The sequence below is a fragment of the Dendrobates tinctorius genome, unplaced genomic scaffold (genome assembly GCF_039654945.1).
Source record: "Dendrobates tinctorius isolate UK_male_01 unplaced genomic scaffold, ASM3965494v1 ptg000051l, whole genome shotgun sequence".
Taxonomy (NCBI): Eukaryota; Metazoa; Chordata; class Amphibia; order Anura; family Dendrobatidae; genus Dendrobates; species Dendrobates tinctorius.
This window is the reverse complement of record NW_027361719.1, coordinates 12,644,709-12,666,045: the sequence shown is the minus strand read 5'-3', so window position 1 is coordinate 12,666,045 and position 21,337 is coordinate 12,644,709. Positions and strand designations below refer to the sequence as shown.

Sequence of the window (21,337 nt, the reverse complement as noted above, 5' to 3'; positions counted from 1 at the left end):
TATTAACATACCACACCCACAATGAAGTCCCATTGGTCTTGTGTGTTGTTGAATGGTTGTTTTTTCTTTTTTGTGGGGTTTTTCCAAAATCTGTAAAAAAACGCAAACGCACAAAAAACGCATACAAACGCGCAAAAACGCTGCGTTTTTTTCCTGCATGCGCATTAAAATGCTGGAAAAAAACGCAGCGTTTGTATGCATTTGTATGCGTTTTTTTAATGCGTTTTTTTGCGGGAAAAACGCGCTGCAAAAAAAAGCAAGTGTGAAACTAGCCTAAGGCTGGTTTCACATTTGCGTTTTTTAGCGCTGGAAAAAAACGCATACGTGCGCATGCGATTTTTCCCCTATATTTAACATGGGTGCGCATACCTGCGCACTTGTAAGCGCATGTATGCGATTTTCATGCGCTGCGTTTTTTTGGGGTGTGCGATGGTATTTTCCAGACGCTGCATGTTGCATTTTTTGGCCCTTGAAAAAATCGCATGCGCACGTATGCGCACGTTTTGCGCTAAAAATGGCCATTATAGCCTATGGATGCGCATACGTGCGCACTGGCATGCGCAGGTATGCGCTTTTTTAGCGCAGCGTTTTTTGGGTGGTGTCCACTTTTTATCCTAGTTAGAATCTTCTAAAGTCCAAAAAAAAAGGCTATATAAAGGAGGTGCCTGCCAAAACTCTGCCACTACTACACTAGACAGATTGAAGAGCAGACATTCAACCAAGAACACATTATATCAGCGAAGAATGTGAGTATATTACATTATATGCCTGTCCTTTTAAATTATGTATGTACTAATGATTTTTATTATTTTTACATGCAGTATGTCTTCAGAATCGGAGTATTCCCCATCGCGGCAGGAATTGGCGCAAGCAGACCGTGAGGTGATTATTTTCGTGCATCTGGTAAGTATATCTGCTGCTTCTCCAAATCTCTTACGTTTTTTTCAACTTTCAGACATCGTCATCATCATCTGCGGACGGGAATAGTGAGGGCGAACAGCAGGAGCAGCGAAGCCAAGTCCCGGTGGTGATACGTAATGTAAGTATCAAATGATTTGTAATGTTTTTTTTTTTTTTTTATCTTCTATTTTTACTCTTTTTTTTTTTTCTTTTTTTGTAACTTTTTAGTCAATTTAAATTTGATTATTCTAATGAATGTGTTTTGTCTAGGTTCCACAACGGGATGAAGACGTCTACCTGGATAATGAGCAGCTCATCAGCCTGGTCCAGGAGCGTTCGCCGTTGTGGGACAGCCGTGACCGGCTGTACAAGGACAATGTGGTGACACGGCGGCTATGGAATGAGGTGGCCGCAGCGTTGATGGATGGCTGGGACAGCGCCACAGCATCCGCCAAAAAGGCGTTTAGTGAGTATTTCCCTGCTCTGTATTGTGCCGCAGTGACTGTTGTCCTTGACGGCACTGTTGGGTTTCGTGCTAGGCGTATTCTAGCAGGAAACCCAACAGTGTCATCGTGGTCTACAGTGACTGCTTTGAGTATTGTATTGCTACATTGTGCCGCAGTGACTGTTGTCCTTGACGGCACTGTTGGGTTTCGTGCTAGGCGTATTCTAGCAGGAAACCCAACAGTGTCATCGTGGTCTACAGTGACTGCTTTGAGTATTGTATTGCTACATTGTGCCGCAGTGACTGTTGTCCTTGACGGCACTGTTGGGTTTCGTGCTAGGCGTATTCTAGCAGGAAACCCAACAGTGTCATCGGGGTCTACAGTGACTGCTTTGAGTATTGTATTGCTACATTGTGCCGCAGTGACTGTTGTCCTTGACGGCACTGTTGGGTTTCGTGCTAGGCGTATTCTAGCAGGAAACCCAACAGTGTCATCGTGGTCTACAGTGACTGCTTTGAGTATTGTATTGCTACATTGTGCCGCAGTGACTGTTGTCCTTGACGGCACTGTTGGGTTTCGTGCTAGGCGTATTCTAGCAGGAAACCCAACAGTGTCATCGGGGTCTACAGTGACTGCTTTGAGTATTGTATTGCTACATTGTGCCGCAGTGACTGTTGTCCTTGACGGCACTGTTGGGTTTCGTGCTAGGCGTATTCTAGCAGGAAACCCAACAGTGTCATCGTGGTCTACAGTGACTGCTTTGAGTATTGTATTGCTACATTGTGCCGCAGTGACTGTTGTCCTTGACGGCACTGTTGGGTTTCGTGCTAGGCGTATTCTAGCAGGAAACCCAACAGTGTCATCGTGGTCTACAGTGACTGCTTTGAGTATTGTATTGCTACATTGTGCCGCAGTGACTGTTGTCCTTGACGGCACTGTTGGGTTTCGTGCTAGGTGTATTCTAGCAGGAAACCCAACAGTGTCATCGGGGTGTACAGTGACTGCTTTGAGTATTGTATTGCTAAATTGTGAAGCAGTGACTGTTGTACTTGACGGCACTGTTTTTTTTTATCAACAGTGGACAAAGTCCGAACACGTTGGCGTTCGATCAAGGACCGCTTCAACAGTGATGTTCGTGCTGAGGGCCAGGTTCGCAGTGGATCTGCGTCAAGGACCAGAACTAGATACCGTCACTATCACGCGTTGCAGTTCCTAAGACCGGTCCTTGCCACAAGATCGTAAGTATTATACATTTTGGGTTTTTATTTTTATTAATCTGTGTTTTTCTAATCCACAGCTGATGCTTCTTGTAAAGGCATGGTAGTAATGATTTTCCTTTCTTCCACAGCACCTGGAGCAGCACCCTGCAACCTGGCCCTGGAGCGGTCCTTCGTCGGACGTCCTCTGACCCGTCCCAGCCATCCGACAGCCAGGAAGCACCTTGCAGGTCCCACACACACACAGCTGGTGACCAGGAAGCTGGGCCATCAGGTGTTCCCCTGTCCCAGGTCTCTGCCACTGGTTATGCGGGCACTACCCGCCAGCGGCAGAGGGCCTTGGACAGGAATGTCTTGCCCGAGTTTATGCATTTGAGCGAGACATTTAATTCCAGCCTCAAGTCACTGTCCGACAGAGTTGAAAGCGGTTTTGCACTGATGGAACGTGGTTTTAACCACTTTGAACACCGCTTCAATTCTGTAGAACAGCGCCTTGACCGTCTGGAGGCCGACCTCAACAGACCAGCACACCATTTTTTTAGTAAGATTGAAAAGGGCATGGCGGAACACCTTAGTCCTGATCAACAGCTGAATGTGCTGCAGGCCTGCAACAATGCTTTCTTGCAGGCTATGCAGCATAATCGGTACGGTCAGCAGTCAGTGGTGTCCTTTCCACCTGTGCCACCATTGACTCGCTTCACCTCACTACCGACTTGTGCTGCATACCACTGCACGGACACCTCTCTTCAAAGGCTGGACACCCACCGTTACACCACCACAAGTCTGAGTGCAGCTGGTCACTTCACCGACACCACCATGGCAAGCGCTGCTCCTGTCTGGAGCACCACCGCCAATCCCATGCATGCGTGGAGCTCAGCCACCACTAGGCAAACATGGAACAGCCCTGCCGCTACAACAACATGTAGTAGCCCTGCCACCACCACTCTGCAAACCTGGGCCATCACTGCCGCCACCAGTCCTCCTGCAAGGACGAGCACTGAACAAGAAGAGCAGCATCAGCCACCTCAGCAGCAGCAGCCAACTCAGCAGACGCCACCTCAGCAGCAGCAGCCACCTCAGCAGCAGCCGCCACCTCAGCAGCAGCAGCAACCACCTCAGCAGCAGCCGCCACCTCAGCAGCAGCAGCAACCACCTCAGCAGCAGCTGCCACCTCAGCAGCAGCCGCCACCTCAGCAGCAGCCGCCACCTCAGCAGCAGCCGCAACCTCTGCAGCAGCAGCCGCCACCTCAGCAGCAGCAGCCATACCAGCAGACGGGGGACCTACATTCCATATTTGCCCCTACTTCAAGGCGAAATCAATCAAGGCGGGCATTGGGCCAAAGTCGGTCCAGGCACACAAGCCTACGGCGACATGCCATTACAACTAATGTAACTGAACAGATTTCCTCTCCTACAAGTGTTCCAAGTTTAATTCCCTTAACTGGACTACCTTCCCCCACAAGTTTTGTTGCCCCTTCCCCTCAAACACCGTCTTCAACTGCAAGTGTTGCATATTCCCTGCACACCCCCAAATTGAAACCATCTGCCCCCAAACGCCGTAAAAAATAATTTTTAAATTTTTTTTTTGTGATAAAAAATAAATTTACATTTGTGGTTCACCATTAATAAGTTTCATTAATGTTGTTTGCGCCGCTCACACACACTGATGGGTAAATACATGTTAAAAACCAACCCAAGGGCTAGTATAGTCATATGTGAAATAACATGGACTAGTATAGTCATTCAAAGGCCTAGTGTAATAACTCTAGTTTTACAAAATAGAATCTGGTTTCATGAAAAACAAACTGTTGAAACTTGTCTAAAAAATAAGTTTCTTTCTAGTTTCACCAGTTTGTTTTTGGTGAAACAAGATGCTAGTTGTTAAAAATCGAGTTATTACAGTAGGCCTTGGTATGACTATACTAGGCCGTGGTATTTCACATATACTACTAGCCCCAAGGCCTAGTATACTCATATTTGAAATACCACGGCCTAGTATAGTCATTCCAAGGCCTAGTGTAATAACTCTAGTTTTACAAAATAGAATCTGGTTTCATGAAAAACAAACTGTTGAAACTTGTCTAAAAAATAAGTTTCTTTCTAGTTTCACCAGTTTGTTTTTGGTGAAACAAGATGCTAGTTGTTAAAAATCGAGTTATTACAGTAGGCCTTGGTATGACTATACTAGGCCGTGGTATTTCACATATACTACTAGCCCCAAGGCCTAGTATACTCATATTTGAAATACCACGGCCTAGTATAGTCATTCCAAGGCCTAGTGTAATAACTCTAGTTTTACCAAATAGAATCTGGTTTCATGAAAAACAAACTGTTGAAACTTGTCTAAAAAATAAGTTTCTTTCTAGTTTCACCAGTTTGTTTTTGTTGAAACAAGATGCTAGTTGTTAAAAATCGAGTTATTACAGTAGGCCTTGGTATGACTATACTAGGCCGTGGTATTTCACATATTACTATACTACTAGCCCCAAGGCCTAGTATACTCATATTTGAAATACCACGGCCTAGTATAGTCATTCAAAGGCCTAGTGTAATAACTTTTAATGGAGCAGATTACATTCATCCACTCAATGCTGACTTGTATTCCCCATGGACTTTCATTGGGGTTGGGTTTTGAGTGTTGTGTTTTGAGAAAATCACATACTTTGTTTTAAACTATTTGCACAATTTTATCTTGAAAAAAAATGGTTTCCTGATTCATGGCCTGCAGCTTTGCTCATTCCAATATATTTCACGCAGACTAGCAATGCTGCATTTTAACTCGTATGTGTATTTACCTGCCCAGGTGTGTGAACATAACAAAATTCAGTTATACATGGGAAGTTTTTTAATTAATCGGAGTTTAAAAAATATAGTGCACTCAGTAATGGTATCAAATAAGGATTTTTATTACCATAAACAACAACATTACACCATTTCATCTTGCCAGTGCACCCGTCCTACATCAGAAATAAAGTAGGCCGCAAATTTGTCCCTCATTTGGCCAACTTCAACGGATGACCTGAGAGTGTGCTGAGTGAATTCAGGCAATGGGTTAGGAGCATCATCGTCCAGTTCAAAGGTCGGGTGCTCTTTAGCCATCACAAAGTTATGTAGAACCACACAGGCCTTCACCACCTCATCGACTGTTTCAAGTTTAAGATTAATGGCCGTGCCCAGAATTCGCCATCTGGAAACAAGAATCCCAAAAGCACACTCGACAGTTCTTCTGGCCCTGGTCAGCCTGTAATTAAAAATTTTTTTGGTGTGGTCCAAGTCCCGGCTGGAGTAGGGTTTCAGTAAGTTTCCGCACATTTGAAAAGCCTCATCGCCAACCATTACAAAGGGCAGTGGCGGAGCTTCGGTGTGAGGAAGAGGCCGTGGCATAGGGAAATTAAATTGGTTGCCATACAACCTCCGGCCCATGTCTGAGTTTTTAAAAGCCTGCGAGTCATTACCACGGCCAAATGCTCCAATGTCCACTGCTACAAACATACATCCGGCATCCGCAATTGCAATGAGTACTATTGAAAAGTACTTTTTGTAATTATAGTACTCAGATCCCGTTCTTTGGGGTTTGATGATCCGTATGTGTTTCCCATCAACAGCTCCCAAACAGTTGGGAAAATTGCATACTGTCCAGAATTTGTCAGCAATTTCCATCCACTTTTCAGCGGTGGGCAGGGGCATAAATTCTGGGCAAAGAACATTCCAGAGAGCCCGGCAGGTGTCAGCAACAATTCCAGACAAGGTAGAGATTCCAATACGGTACTGGAAGTGTAGTGAGGATAGGGTTTCTCCAGTCGCCAGGAATCTGTGAACAGACAAAGAAGTAAAATTAATATTTATGTATATTATTTTTAAAAACTATAAAAAAAATATTAGTACATTCACGAAAACTAATTACCCAAGGTTTTGAATACTAAATTTACAAAAAAAAACATCAGACCACACCCCTTTGTTTTTAAAACATACCGTAATGTCACCAGTAGCCGTTCCTCAGGAGGAATCGCACGACGGAGCTGTGTGTCCTGTCTCCGGATGGATTGTTGGACACGAGCAAGCAAATCCATGAAACTTTCGTGGGACATCCGGATATAATCTGTAAATTTCTCCGGGTTTGACTGGAGCTCGCTGTAGAGGGTATGGTATGCCCCACGGCTCTCCCGGAGTTCAACAATCGGATGTATCCACATACGCCGCCGTCTTCGCTGCCTCTCTCTCTTCCTTTGTTCATGGCAAGCAACTGCATACGCCTGAGCCATCGCGATGTCCAAATCCAAGTTGAAGTGAAAACTCTTCCAGCGCAGATCCATGGTCACGAGAAGAATCAAGCAAATGTGAAGAATACTGTAGACAGGGTGTATATATATTAACATACCACACCCACAATGAAGTCCCATTGGTCTTGTGTGTTGTTGAATGGTTGTTTTTTCTTTTTTGTGGGGTTTTTCCAAAATCTGTAAAAAAACGCAAACGCACAAAAAACGCATACAAACGCGCAAAAACGCTGCGTTTTTTTCCTGCATGCGCATTAAAATGCTGGAAAAAAACGCAGCGTTTGTATGCATTTGTATGCGTTTTTTTAATGCGTTTTTTTGCGGGAAAAACGCGCTGCAAAAAAAAGCAAGTGTGAAACTAGCCTAATGCTCTATTATTTGACCTCCACCTCACTCGACTTTCCCCTCTCCAGTCCATCCTTAATGCCAGGGTCGTCTATCTTGCTAATCGGTAGTTGGACTCATCTGCTTTTTGCCAGTCATTGCACTGGCTGCCCATATATAACAGGATCCAATTTAAACTGCTTGTTCTCACCCAGCTCTCCACAGTGCGACCTCCCCCTACATTTCCTCCCTCATTTCTGTCTTCAGACCTAACCGCTTGTTATACTCCGCAAGCAACTTTTGACTAATATCCACACTAATCCGTACCTCCCACTCCAGGCTCCAAGACTTCTTGCGAGTTGAACCAATCCTCTGGAATGCCCTACCCTAAGAAATCGGGAATAAACACAACTTATACAATTTTATGTGCTCCCTAAAACCCATCTGTTTAGAGCAGTCCATATATATATATCCCACTCACTTTTTCTGAACATAACTCTCCATCAAACTCCACCGCACCCAAAAGCAACACACATACTTGCTGCTGACAACCTCATGCAGCCTTTATCTATTCCCATTCCATCAAGATGGCTGGACCATCATTGTAAATAAGCATCTGTGCTTTATGTCTCCCCCACACCTCAATGCAGATTGTAAGCTCTTATGGTCAGGGTCGTCATTATTTTTGCTGTAATTATTGTATTATCTTTAACTTTGCCACTTATGTAAAGTGCTGCTGAATATGATGGCGCTATATAAATAAAGATTATTATTATTATTTAGGAAGTTGGTTAACTCTTCTGATGCTTCAAAGGAATTAAACAAACTGCAACCAATACATGAAAAAAAATAGTTATTTTCCACAAAAATATTGCTTTAGCCCTAAATTTTTCATTTTCACAAGGGTAGTAGATGAAAATGGATCATACAATTTGCTGTGCAATTTCTCCTGAGCATGACAATACCCCATATGTGGTCAAAAACTACTCTATGAGCACATAGTAGGGTTCGGAAGGGAAGGAACGCTATTTGAATTTTGGCTGGAACAGATTACAGACACGTTGCATTTACTGAGCCCCAGATGTGGCAAAACAGTAGTAACCCCCACAAGTGACCCTATTTTGGAAATTATGCTCCTCAAAGAATTCAACAGGTGTTGTGTTGAGCACATTAAACCCACAGGTTGTTCACATACTTTTTTCACAAGGGGACGGGAAAATTAAAAATGTACCGTAATTGTTTTAACAAAATTGTTACTGTAGGTCCAAATTTTTCATTTTCACAAGAGTAATAAGAGAAAATCGACCACACAATTTGTTGTGAAATTTCTATTGATTATGATGATACTCCAATTGTGGTCAGAAACTACTGTTTGGGCACAGCATGGCTCAGAAGGTAAGGAAAGCCATTTAAATTCTGGAGCGCAATTTTTGCTGGAATCGATTCAATTTGAAAAGAGCCCCTGATATGCCAAAACAGCAGAAACCCTACACAAGAGACCCCATTTTGGAAATTACACCCCTTAAGGAATTCAGGGTTTTTTCTAGGTTTCACAATTGCTTTACAGAACTTTATAATATTGGGACGTGAAAATTAAACATTACATTTTTTTCCACAAAAAAAGTTGCTTTAGCCCCAAATTTCTCACTTTCCCAAGAGTAGAAGGAGAAAATTGACCATACGATTTGTTGTGCGATAATCCCCTATATGTGGTCAGAAACTACTGTTTGGACACACGGCAAGCATGGAAGGGAAGAAGTAGTATTTTAATTGTGGAGCACCATTTTGGTTGTAAAAAATTGAGGATGTTATGTCACCTTTGAAGACCCCCAGGATACCAAAACAGCATAAGTGCCCTCATTTTGGGAACTGCACCCCTCATATAATTCATCTAAGGGTGCAGTCAGTGTCACGGCCCCCGGTCCTACCATCACGGCCCCCGATCCCCCTGTCACGCTCCCAGCCCTGCGTCCCCGTGCGCGCAGCTATACTTACCTCGCCCGGCAGCCGCGCTCCCTCCAGCAGCCTCGCTCCCTCCAGCCCCGGCGTCGGCCTCTCTCTTCCTCCGGCCCGCGGCTGGTGACGTCACCGCGGGTCTCGCGCATGGGCTGTAGGTCGCGGCCGGCCCTCCACAGCTAAGCTGTTCTCCGGCGGTGCCCTGCCCCGATTGCACCGCTGGACCAATGAGGGCACAGCGGCAGCCATATCAGGCCGCCCTCCCCTAGTGGAAGCGCCTGACCATGGTTGTTTCTTACAGTACCTCAGGCCCTGTGTTCTCGCCTGGAATCAGGCTCCCTGCCTAATCTCTGTGTTTGCTTCCAGCCCTGCTCCTAGTCCTGTGTCCGTGCCTGCTCAAGTCCTGTGTCCGTGCCAGCTCCAAGTCCTGTGTCCGTACCTGCTCCAGTCCTGTGTCCGTGCCTGCTCCAAGTCCTGTGTCCGTACCTGCTTCAGTCCTGTGTCCGTGCCTGCGCTAGTCCTGTGTCCATACCTGCTCCAAGTCCTGTGTCCGTGCCTGTTCAAGTCCTGTGTCCGTGCCTGTTCAAGTCCTGTGTCCGTGCCTGTTCAAGTCCTGTGTCCGTGCCTGTTCAAGTCCTGTGTCCGTGCCTGCTCCAAGTCCTGTGTCCGTGCCTGCTCCCAGTCCTGTGTCCGTACCTGCTCCAAGTCCTGTGTCCGTGCCTGTTCAAGTCCTGTGTCCGTGCCTGCTCAAGTCCTGTGTCCGTACCTGCTCCAAGTCCTGTGTCCGTACCTGCTCCAGTCCTGTGTCCGTGCCTGTTCAAGTCCTGTGTCCGTGCCTGCTCGAGCCCTGTGATCCATTCCGAGCCGCCCCTCTTGGTTCCGGCTGCCGTGGCATTCGAGTCTCTGGTCTTGCGCCAAACGATCCCTGTATAGGGGTCGGTCACACCTGGTTGCTCGTCCGGGGCCCCTCGGTGCCACGGTCCAGAGGGTCCACTCCAGGGAAATTCCGCCTTACCGTGTGCAGTGCTAACAGTCAGCATCTCCGTCCCATGGATGGTTTACATAATTTTAGAACACTGGGGCATGAAAACAAAAAATAATTTTAGTTTTCACAAAAATGTTACTTTTGCCCCAAATTTATCATTTTCACAAGAGAAGCAGCAGGAATTGGACCACAGAATTTTTGTTATGTTTGGGCACATGGCAGGGCATTGAAGAGAAGGTGCGTTATTTGAATATGGAGAGCATTTTGGCTGGAATAGATTGCAGCATTTGAAGAGCCACTGACATGCTAAAACACCAGAAACACCCACAAGTGACTCAATTTTGGAAACCATCTAGGAGTGTAGTGAGCATTTTTACCCCGCAAGTGATTCACAGAATTGTATAACATTGGGCAGAGAAAATGAAAAATTACCATTTTTCCACTAAAATGTTGCTTTGGCCGAAAGTTTTTAATTTTGTATAAGGGTGAAAAGTGATCTTCATGGCAGACAAAGACCTCCTGGTAGCGCTCTAACACAGCCTTCACTTGTTGCACCAGCTGAGGTGAGAGCCCCATCAATTCAGTCCGCATCTGTTCCAAGATTCAACAACCCTCCTTTGTGCTTCCGGATGAGTATTCCGTTGTTAGTGTCCAGGGGATCTCCTTGCATTACTGTCAATTGCACGGTCTCAGATTGCACCACTTCTTCCGGCATTCCCTGGACCTGAGCCACTTCACTCTTAGGTGAGAGCATGAGGCTATCTTCTCCCAGATTGACGCATGGCACTACAACGTTACCATCACAAACTGTGGCCAATGTCCTAGCTATGAGGAGTCCAGGGGGTGCCTGATCCACCGATGTCAGCTCTATCTGTACCTCTATCCCCTCAAGGGGCGTACAGGTTCATACTCGCAACGTGAGCACCGTCTGACCAGGCGGTAGAGTAAATTTAGCAGCTGTGGGAACCATCACCTTCCCCAGGACTTTCCCTTCACTTGACATTTCCTGAGCCTGGGCAGCTCGAATCAGTTGCTGGAATACCTTTCTTTGGGGAGTTTGTGGGCTCCACCGGTCCAAAAAGACCTCTTGTGGCTCACTGATCAGGAGAGATCTAATCTCTTTCAGTACATTCATTCCTAGAGTCACCCCGGGCCCACTGCCGACCTACCCAGCGACCAACATAACCCCTTTCCGGCCAAAATCCTTTCCACACACTCTAATCTCCATCCAGAACACCCCTGCAACCGGGATGGGCAATTGGTTGGCTGCCGTCAGTCTGATTACCGGCCCCCACTCTGGCCGCGACACTTCTGGAAAGTGACATCTAAAGTAAGCTTCGGGCATGGTGGAGTCAGACTGGTCGGGCATGATCCAGTATCAATTAGGCAATGAACTGCTCGCCCATTCATTTCAGCCCAGACGGTTGGGCATATAAAGATTAGACCTCCAGGACTCCCATCTCTTCTCCTTGGTCTTTCAGGCTCCAGGCTGCATCGCACAGCCATGGAGCCTACTAGTTTAACAGCTGCCATGGTAGAGACCATCCCCATCTCCCACAGCCTCGGGTGTAATGTCCAGTATTCCCACACCTGAAAGAAGTCGGATCCCATTCTGCACTGGGCTGTCTCATTCCTTGATGATGAAAAATGAGGATGAATGAACTCATGGAGATCAACATCCAACACTGCGGAGACACCATCACATGTTTCTCATCGCAGTGATTCTAGAGCAATGCCCCCATCCCTAATGGGAAATATGTAAAAACATGCAAAACACAAGCCGTGGAGACACCATCACATGTTTCTCAACGCAAGCAATGACTAGCCAGGTCTTTCCCCGTGAAGGAACAACCACGGGAAGGGCAGTCTCCAATGAAGGAAACCACCTATGCCAAAACATGGTATCCATACACAGACAGCTGTTTTGGGGTATTGCCCCTCATCAGTTTAACGGCTGCCATGGTAGAGACCGTCCCCATCTCCCACAGCCTCGGTTGTAATGTCCAGTATTCCCACACCTATAAGAAGTCGGATCCCATTCTGTACTGGGCTGTCTCATTCCTTGATGAGGCTCGACGGACAAACAGGACTCAGAATCACTCCTGTCTCTTGTTGAGGGGGCCACTCTTGATGTATCTGGGGCTGAGGCGGGGGCTCTTCTAAGGCTGGACCACTCTTCCCAAATTTCTTGTATTTCTTTCTGGATATTCTGGGCCCACTCTGGCTCAGCTGCGGGCGGGGTGGATACATCATTACTCTGGACCATCCCTGCTAGGGCCGCCACCCCCTGCTCTTGCTCTCTCACTCGTGCTTCTGCCCATATTTCTAAAAAAGCCATACGCAGCTGTGTACGCAGGCACTCTCTCAAAGCCCGTTTTAGCAGCGCTTCCTTGAGACCCAACACAATCTGATCCCTCAGTATCACATCAGGGGGTCCCACTTCTATAGCCCCCTTATCATCCCGCTTAATGATATGCGCATGTACCTCCTGCAGCGCATTAATATACTGCGTCACAGACTCTCCTTCCCTCTGGACTTGGTGAAACTGTCACATCCATAGTTCTCCAATGTTGATTTGGTCCCCATGCATTTCTTCCAAGATCTGCATCACTTTATCCAATGTATCCCGCTCATAGGATGGAACATGACAGAACACCGAGCTTCACCATCCAAGACCATCACAGCAATCTCAGCTCACATAGCAGGGGTCATGTGGTGCCTCTGCAACATGTTCTTAACCCTCTCAGTCCCACAGCATTATAATATTCCCAGTGAATTTTGGGAAATTGCTGAGCATGGCCCCCAATGGCAAGCTGGACCTCGCGGTAGATTGCTGTGCTGCACCTGTGTCCAAGGACTGCATCCTGCCGACTACTCGAAATGTAATGCAGTAAATCAGATGCAGCAACACAGATACACAGAGCAGGGGTTAACAGGGCTAACAGTGGTTGGATTTAATGATTACAGGGAGAAATCTCCTCGCAGGGAGCAACAGGGGTAAAACAGATTTAAGCTGAGAATCACAACTGAGTAACTTAAGGCGACAGTTTGAGTATTTCTGTTCCACTTATCGTGAATCTAACACTTGTCACGTGCTCAGGGGTGAAAGCTGGATGCCGGCCGGTTGAGCCTCTAGTCCACACTGCTCTGCAACCGGGAGCTTTTCACAACAATATCCCGCTCGGCGCACTCTGCGGTCAGGAGTCTCACACAACAATCTCCCTCTCAACACGCTCTGCAATCGGGAGTCTCTCACAACGATCCCCTGGTCGGTCTTCTATGCACTCGTGTCTTCTCACTGCCGCACGGACTAACTCTACCTGCAGCGCACCACAGGTCTGCCCTCTTACTTCTCATTGGTGGGAACTCTGTGATCCTGAGCAAAATTTGTGGTCCATGCTACACTTACCATGCCCCCCTCTCAGCAGGTCATGGGTGCTCTCCATCCTCAATCTCCTTGACCCCTGCAACAATGGGCGTGGCCCAAGCAGTTCCGGACTCGGTGCTCTGTCGGCACCTGCAGCCCGGTCTTATTCTTTACAGAGACTCAAGAGAAGTGGGGCAATCCAGCTTATTATCAGTGCAAAGTTCAAGATTCTGCATCTCTGATTGCATGGAGTTGTGTTATGATTAGGTAACTGAGGATAGCAGGGGAATAGGCTAGGTAGCCAGATAACCAGAGAGGTTGGTAACTTAGCAGATTGCAGACCCCTAAACTGACAACACAACTAAAATTAGGGACGTACCTATGATGCCCTAGACGCCTCGGCACAGCCAAAGAATTAACTAAGCCTAAAGAGAGAAAGGGGAAAGCGAAACTGCCCCGGAGTAGAACCCCAAAGGAATAGATAGCCCCCGAACATATATTGCCGGTGAGACAAGATAAGGCACAAAACACAGGCAGAAAATAAAGTAAGCAAATGATGGAGCCCAAACTGTCTAGATAGAACAGGACAGGAAAGGATACTGTCTGCAATCATGCAAAAAACCCTAAGAAAAAATCCAACACGTCTGATATGCAAAAATACTGAGGCCACACGACCTCTCCCCCACTAAATCAGAATTCTGGTGTGAACTGGAAGCAAAACAAAAGATACTAATATAACAGGGGATTAGAAATACTGAAAAGACTGACATGAGCTGTGGCATATGGAACAGAGTCCAGCACAGGTCCCAACAGGGAACATGGCTGAACTCACACCAGCAGAGCAAAAATCAGAGAAAAGCAAAAAATGGATCAAATGCAAAAAGATTCAAGCAGACAAATAACTTATCTGAAAGATGCTGGACAAAGCAGGAGGCAAGCAGACTTCCAAAATGCTCAGGAAGAAAACCAAATCACCGGCAACAAGTGAGGGAAGGTTGCTCACTTAAATCTCTCCAGTCTGTAACACCTGACCTCCAATCATCCTCTTCAGGTGATTGACTTCTGTCAGCCAGACCAGCTCCATTACCAGCAGCAACCACCAGAGGGAGCCCAAACTCAGAAGCCAGGTCAAAAGTGTTCACAACAGAGTTGCATTAGTACCAATGGCATGGGCAAATTTCACATCTTGAAAGGCTGTATCATTGCTGAGCATTAAATAGAGATTTTAGAACAACATATCCCATCCAGAATTCTGTTTCAGGGAAGGTCTATATATTTTTAGTAGTTTGGTTATTATTCTCACTATACCAAATGAAAATAAACAATTAAGATGGGAAAATGTACATTTTTTATTTAGTTTATAAAGGAAGATAATATTGCAATAAAATTGTTTTTTTTCTACAGACCCTGAAATTAAGTCACTTATCATTGATTGCAGTGGGATTATATTTATTGACATTGCTGGAGCCCGTCTTTTCATACAGGTCAGAAGATGATTGATCATCAGTTTAATTTAAGTATAAATCATTTGTTAGGTTAAGTTCACATGACCGTATATAAAAAGTCACCCAGAAAAACAACAGACTATTTTTCATCTGTATTGTTATCCATATGCCATCTGTATGGAATTTGTATTTAAACATCTGCATTGAATATAATTTACAAGCTCTAAAACAATTTCCTATGTTATAGAAGGTTTCCTGTTATTTTTTTTAAAATTCCCTAAAGGTATGTAAATGTTACTGCAGTGTCGCCAACTTCTTTGGTATCCAGCGTCGCTCCAGTCCTATGTGAGTCACGACTGTTAATCTCTGACAGCAGCATTAACAGCGTGCTGGAATCACAGGGCTCCGATGGGTTCCTATGACAGCAGAGGGTCTATTGAAGACCCTTGTTCCTGCCTTCATGGAGCTCTGTTGAAACCCATATTGTGGCAGGACTTTAAAGGAGACCATCATTTTCACTGTATACAGCAAATCAGCTGATCGCAGCTCCAGTCCCATAAATGGTCTAACAAATGCAGTAAAAGTAAAAAAAAGTTTAAGAAACTTTGAAAGAAATTCAAAATACATAAAAATCTCAATTACCCCAAATGTTGCCCCATTAAAAGGAAAGTTATTAAAAAAATACAAATATGTAGTATCAGGGCATTCATAAAAGTCTGTTCTATCAAAGTGTAAAATTAATAAACCCAATGAGTAAACAGCGTCAACTCTCTACAATGCCCCTGGTCTTTATTGTAGTCCTGATGTCCTGATGTCACAACTACAGTGCAGATGACTATTGCAGCCAGTGGGCTCAGTGGTGATGTTGTAGTAAGTGAGCACATAACCACTGAGCCCAGTGATTGACTGTGGAGAATCAGGGGCAGTATTGCCTGCATTTTACCGGTAGCAGCTATGCAGAGCTTGCACTATATGGATCAGTGAGTATAGTAAGTATCCCGCTCCTCATTACCAGCTGATCACAACATTACACTAAAAATGAAGCAAAGAAATAGTGATAACTTAAACTTTACTCTATAATCTGCCCTTCCTCCTCTAACAATACTCCGGTAGTAGCATGGATATTGGCATATAATAAGACACATGGTTATGTCCATTTCCAAATGGATTAAAAAAAAATCAAATTTAAGGCTCTTTCAGGTGTCCGGGATTATTGGTCCGATATTGGATCACAATGTACGGACTGGTCACTCATCTCCTGACCTGACAGCTTCATATATTTCTATGAGGCTGTCACTCTCAGTTCAGGAGATGTGCGGTCAGTCCGTGCATTGCGATCCAAGATCAGACTGATAATCACAGAGATATGAAAGAGCCCTAAGGTTTACATAATTACTGAGATCATTTTATGGTATTAAACAATATGGAACATTTGTGAATTTTTTTGATTTTTAGAAAAATATCTTGCATCAAACTTACTACCATGTGTTCTTCATATTATTTAGTTGTGTGTTGAGTGTCAGAAGGCTGGCATGCATCTGCTCCTTGCGGGATGCAATGGTGAGCATATACTCTTTATTTCTTCTGATTCTTCCAGTAGTTACATTAGTAAAAGTAAAATCAAGTGAATTACCGTATTTTTCAGACGATAAGACCTAATTTTTCCTCCAAAATATGGAGAAAAATGGGGGGTGCATCTTATAGTCCAGATGTACTGGTTGGTGGTGTGGAGCGGTTTCGGCGGAGCAGCGGATCACAAAGGCAGGAGCCGGCTGCTGCAGCTAACTCCTGTGCTTGCTGTTAAAGAGAAATGACTGTTCACTGCATTCCACACCCATGGGAGTGGAGGGCAATGAATATTAATTTCTCTTTAATGACATCCTGGTATGATGGGCCCCCATGCCCGTCCTAATATGCATGGTCCCATCCTTTCCTTTTCCTGGCATAATTGGCCCCCACCCCCATCCTGGTATGCATGGCCCCATCATAAAGTATTAAAAAAAAAAAAAAACATTACAGTTACCTTCCCGGCGCTCTCTCACAGCGTCCTGCTCTGATGCCAGCAGCTCCTTTATGCTTGTAAGCAGCACATGGGAGGGACGTTATGAGCTGCTTGCAAGCCGAAGAGCAGCTGCCGGAATACTCAATGCTCTGCATGCCAGGACTGTGTGCACAGAGAGCAGTGAGTATTCATTGCTCTCTAGCGAGCACAGTGTCAGCCAGAGCCTTCCTGCAGCTGCTGGGTGGTCACATGTGTCGATACTTAAGAGAAATGAAAACTCACCTCATTCCATGAATATTCATTTCTCTTAAGTATCGCCATATGTGACAGCTGACCGATGCAGCAAGTCTCCGGCTCACACTGTGCTTGCTAGAGAGCCATGAATACTCACTGCTTTGCGCACACACAGTACTGGTGTGTAGAGTATTGAGTATTCCGGCAGCTGCCCTTCGGCTTGCAAGCAGCACATAACGTCCCTGCTATGCACTGCTTGCAAGCATTAAGCAGCTGCTGGTATCGGAGCAGGACACTGCGAGGGAGTGCCGGGAAGGTAATGTAATATTTGTGGGGTTTTTTATGTTTTCTGATGGGGGCCATGCATACAAGGATGGGGGTTGGGGCCATGCATACCAGGATCGGGGCCATGCATACCAGGATAGGGATGGGACCATGCATATCAGGACTGGGATGGGGCCAATCATACCAGGATAAGGATGGGACCATGCCTACCAGGATAGGGATAAGAGCTATAATTCCTGCCCAGATAGGGATGAAGGGGACCATGCCTACCAGGATAGGGATAAGAGCTATAATTCCTGCCCAGATAGGGATGAAGGGGACCATTCCTACCAGGATAGGGATGGGTGGGACCATTCCTACCAATATATGGATAAGGGGGACATGCATACCAGGATAGGGATAAGGGGACCATGCATATCAGGATAGGGATAAGGGGACCATGCATATCAGGATAGGGATAAGGGGACCATGCATATCAGGATAGGGATAAGTGGGCCATGCACAGTAGGATAGAGATGAGGAAGCCATGCATACCAGGGTAGGGATGAGGGGGCCATGCTTACCAAGGTAGGGATGAGGGGGCCATGTGTATCAGGGTGGGGATGAGGGGACCATATATACCAGGATAGGGGATATTAAGTACAGAATTGACCACATTTTTTCCTTCAATTTTTTCCCCCTAAATTCCTCCTCTAAAAGCTAGGTGCTTCTTAAGGTCAGGTGCGTCTTATAGTCGAAAAATACGGGTATACAGAGAATTATTAGTTACCTGTGTTAATTGTGTCACAAACCTACATGGATCTGAATTTATTACATGTATAGAGAGGGACAGAGAAAAGGCATGCTGAGACACCAGTACTCTTGAAGATTATTGTATTATCCCCCCCCATTATTATTATTATTATTATTTTTTCAATAGTACCAGTGTTTCAGCATGTCTTTTGTTTTGTAGTTTAAAACAGCGAGAAACCCTCTATTGCCATAAAGTGAATTTTGGGGATTTTAAATGTTAATATTTAACATACCTAAATGAATTGTCCTTTTCGCTTTCCAGCTAAAGTGCTTAGCACATTGGTCTCTATTGGTATCATGGATCATCTTACTGAACAGCAAGTCTTTGTAACTGTTCATGACGCTGCATGCTTTGCTGAACAGAATATGGTAAGGAATTTATTTTGGGATCAATGAATTTTGGCAGGTACCATAAAATATCCATATACATAAAAAGGCTGGTGCGAGCAATCACATTATTTCCAAAAGGAAGATGATGTACATGTTGGGAAAATATAAACACAGTTCCCTTAATCAATCAGTTCAACACCAGGCCATTTACCCACGTACCTTACCAGACAAATTTTTTTTTTCATACATGTGGTTTAAAGAGGTGTAACTTTTTATCTCGTTCAGATATTCAAATCGTTTTTGCATCTTTTTATCTTGATACATTGGGCTTCATTTTTATGTCATATGCTGATATTGGGTGATATCGGTGAGAAAATAAGGGATATACATGTTTGTTTTTCACATTTTCTTTTATAAAGAACTATTAAATAAATAAAAAAATGTGTTCCCCATTCTCTAACAATTACTTTTATATATCTTTTTTTTTACACTGGTGGGGTTAGTAACAGCAATTTGGATTGGTAGTGGCTTTTTTTCATTTATTTTTTACCTGGTTATTTTTTTTTTCTCATTTATTTCACATATTTTGGTAAAATACCTTTAGGGGGTGTTTCAATATTTACTGAGCCACTATAGTTCAGCAAAATGTCAGCCAATAAGCTTCCATTTTGCTAAATTCGAATGAAGTGAATAAAAAATAAAAAATAGATTTAGGAGATGAAATCTACTATTCTCTAATTATCACAATTAAACTAGAGGCAAAAGGAATACATTTTGTTGTTATGACTTATGCAAGGATTCACAGAACACCTAAAAGAGAGTTATAATTGCCTTAGGCCCTTTCTAGGCATAGCGTAAAGAGTGTTCCTAGCGATATCGTTATAGCGATATCGCTATGTGTGATACTTACCTCCGACCGGCTCCCCCGCTGTCCATCGTTGATCGTGCGAGAATGTCCGGCTCCATTTCTCGTCAGGCGCTTCCAGCTGGGCTTCCTGCTGGCACCAACGAGCGACGCTGGACGCGGGCGGGAGGACGCCAGGATCGCTGTGTGTGAAAGGTGAGTATCGTGCGCTGCGTCGCTGCTGCATCGCTGTGAGATCTGCCTGTGTGACAGCTCACTAGCGATCATTTAGCAATGCACCAGCGATCCTGACCGGGTCGGATCGCTGGTGCATCGCTAAATGTAAAGGGGCCTTAACATACAGTATGGTATCAATTCAGCCTTCAATTATCCTATAGAATATTTATATAGGACATTTCAGCTAATATAATGGAACGACAATATAACCCTGGTGAAAAGTGCTGTCCCTCTACTCTGTCTCAAGATTTCACAATACAAACTGCATATATTATTATAAGCAGATGCATCTTAAAACGTTACTTCGAAATACTATGTCAGAATGTGGGCATAGTCTAAATATTAAAATTAGAAAAAAGATTTCATAAGTCCGAGTGTATTCAGAATCCACCCACCCATCCTGACTGGCAGCTGCAGCTTGTACTTAGCATTGTGAGTTCTCAGCAGCAGGAGGGACACTGAGGAGCTGTCGAACAGGTTAGATGGGTGAAGAATGAGTTTAAAGTTTCAAACACATTCTGTCACAGGTTTTCAAAGTAACAACATCATCCTCATTAGATCTGAGAACTATTTATATTATATGTATGTAAGAATGGAATTTGTATTGTGAAATCTGGTGACAGATCTGCTTTAACCAAAGATTATGGTTTTTACACATGGTTTTATAAAGCAATTTATGCCTTAGTTTCACTGCATGCATTCTTATTAAGTATGATTTTGTTATACAATTGGTCAAAGAACTGTTCCAGTATTCAATCTGATTTTTTTTTTATTCCCAGCAGGACAGTATGACACCAAAGAACCCAATGGTGTGGGTGTAAAAACCTTCTGTTAATGAGAATATTGAAAGGCGCAATGAAAGACTAATTCCAAAGTACTACTTGCCGAATAGTAGAAGCTTTTTTAGCAGTTTAAATTCCGATGAGGATCCTGGGACTGAGTGTTAACGATCAGCCATGGTTTTTACTCAGTTGAAACAATAGACACAGAAGCAGATCATTGTTAGGTTATGAAATATACATTGCTTATTAAAGACAATACTGTATTACTGTAAAATGACATCAGGCTGTGAGAACTTATACCTGCAGGGAAACCTCCCAGTTTTTAATCACAAGATTCTCATGGACTTTGCATCAAGATCTGTTCATGATACTCGTAATACAACCTTGATGGCCAGCAACCTGGAACGTTTCACAATGACTTTAATTTGTAGATCTATAACACTGTCAATTAATAAGTATGGAAATGTCTTAATTGAAAGATGGTATTGGCAAAAATCATAAATTGTGTGTTAAAGGAGAAGGTTTTTGTATCACACCGTACAGTATAGTGCCTTTCATAGCTGGATAGCATGCATAGCTCGGCTTGGAAACTATGTCATCAGTGATACTTTATTAAAGCCAAAGATCACTAAAAGTTCCAAGGTAAAAAAGAATCTGTTAGCAGGATTTCACCACCAAACTATTTATATGTGCATGTAACTCTTTCAAAGCAGAGTCAAGCAATCATTTTGTATGGCCAGTCTGTTCTTCCATTACTCAGAAATTACTGTAGAGTTTGAGTTGATATACAAATGAGGCTAAAAGTCTATGGTAGAGCTGAACTCTGTCACTCCAGCTCTATTCCACAGCCTCTATGGTACGTGGCTTCAGACAAAAGCATTGTTAGTCAGGCAGGAGCAGGCAGTGCTGGGCAG

The 21,337-nt window shown here is 44.5% G+C and overlaps 1 protein-coding gene across 2 annotated transcripts in view; it reads left to right on the top strand.

The window, feature by feature from the left end:
• Window positions 1-20,938, top strand: part of LOC141091390 (solute carrier family 26 member 10-like) — a 121,046-nt gene extending 100,108 nt beyond the window's left edge. The window contains exons 15-18 of one of the 2 annotated variants that reach the window (XM_073576945.1): window positions 14,877-14,956; window positions 16,423-16,477; window positions 18,493-18,599; window positions 20,424-20,938. In XM_073576945.1, coding sequence (XP_073433046.1) covers window positions 14,877-14,956; window positions 16,423-16,477; window positions 18,493-18,599; window positions 20,424-20,462 — 281 coding nt within the window. In that variant the 3' untranslated portion in view covers window positions 20,463-20,938. Of the gene's footprint in view, window positions 1-14,876; window positions 14,957-16,422; window positions 16,478-18,492; window positions 18,600-20,420 lie in introns of both variants that reach the window. The other variant, XM_073576944.1, reaches the window with a different exon arrangement.
• Window positions 20,939-21,337: the final 399 nt, after the last annotated feature.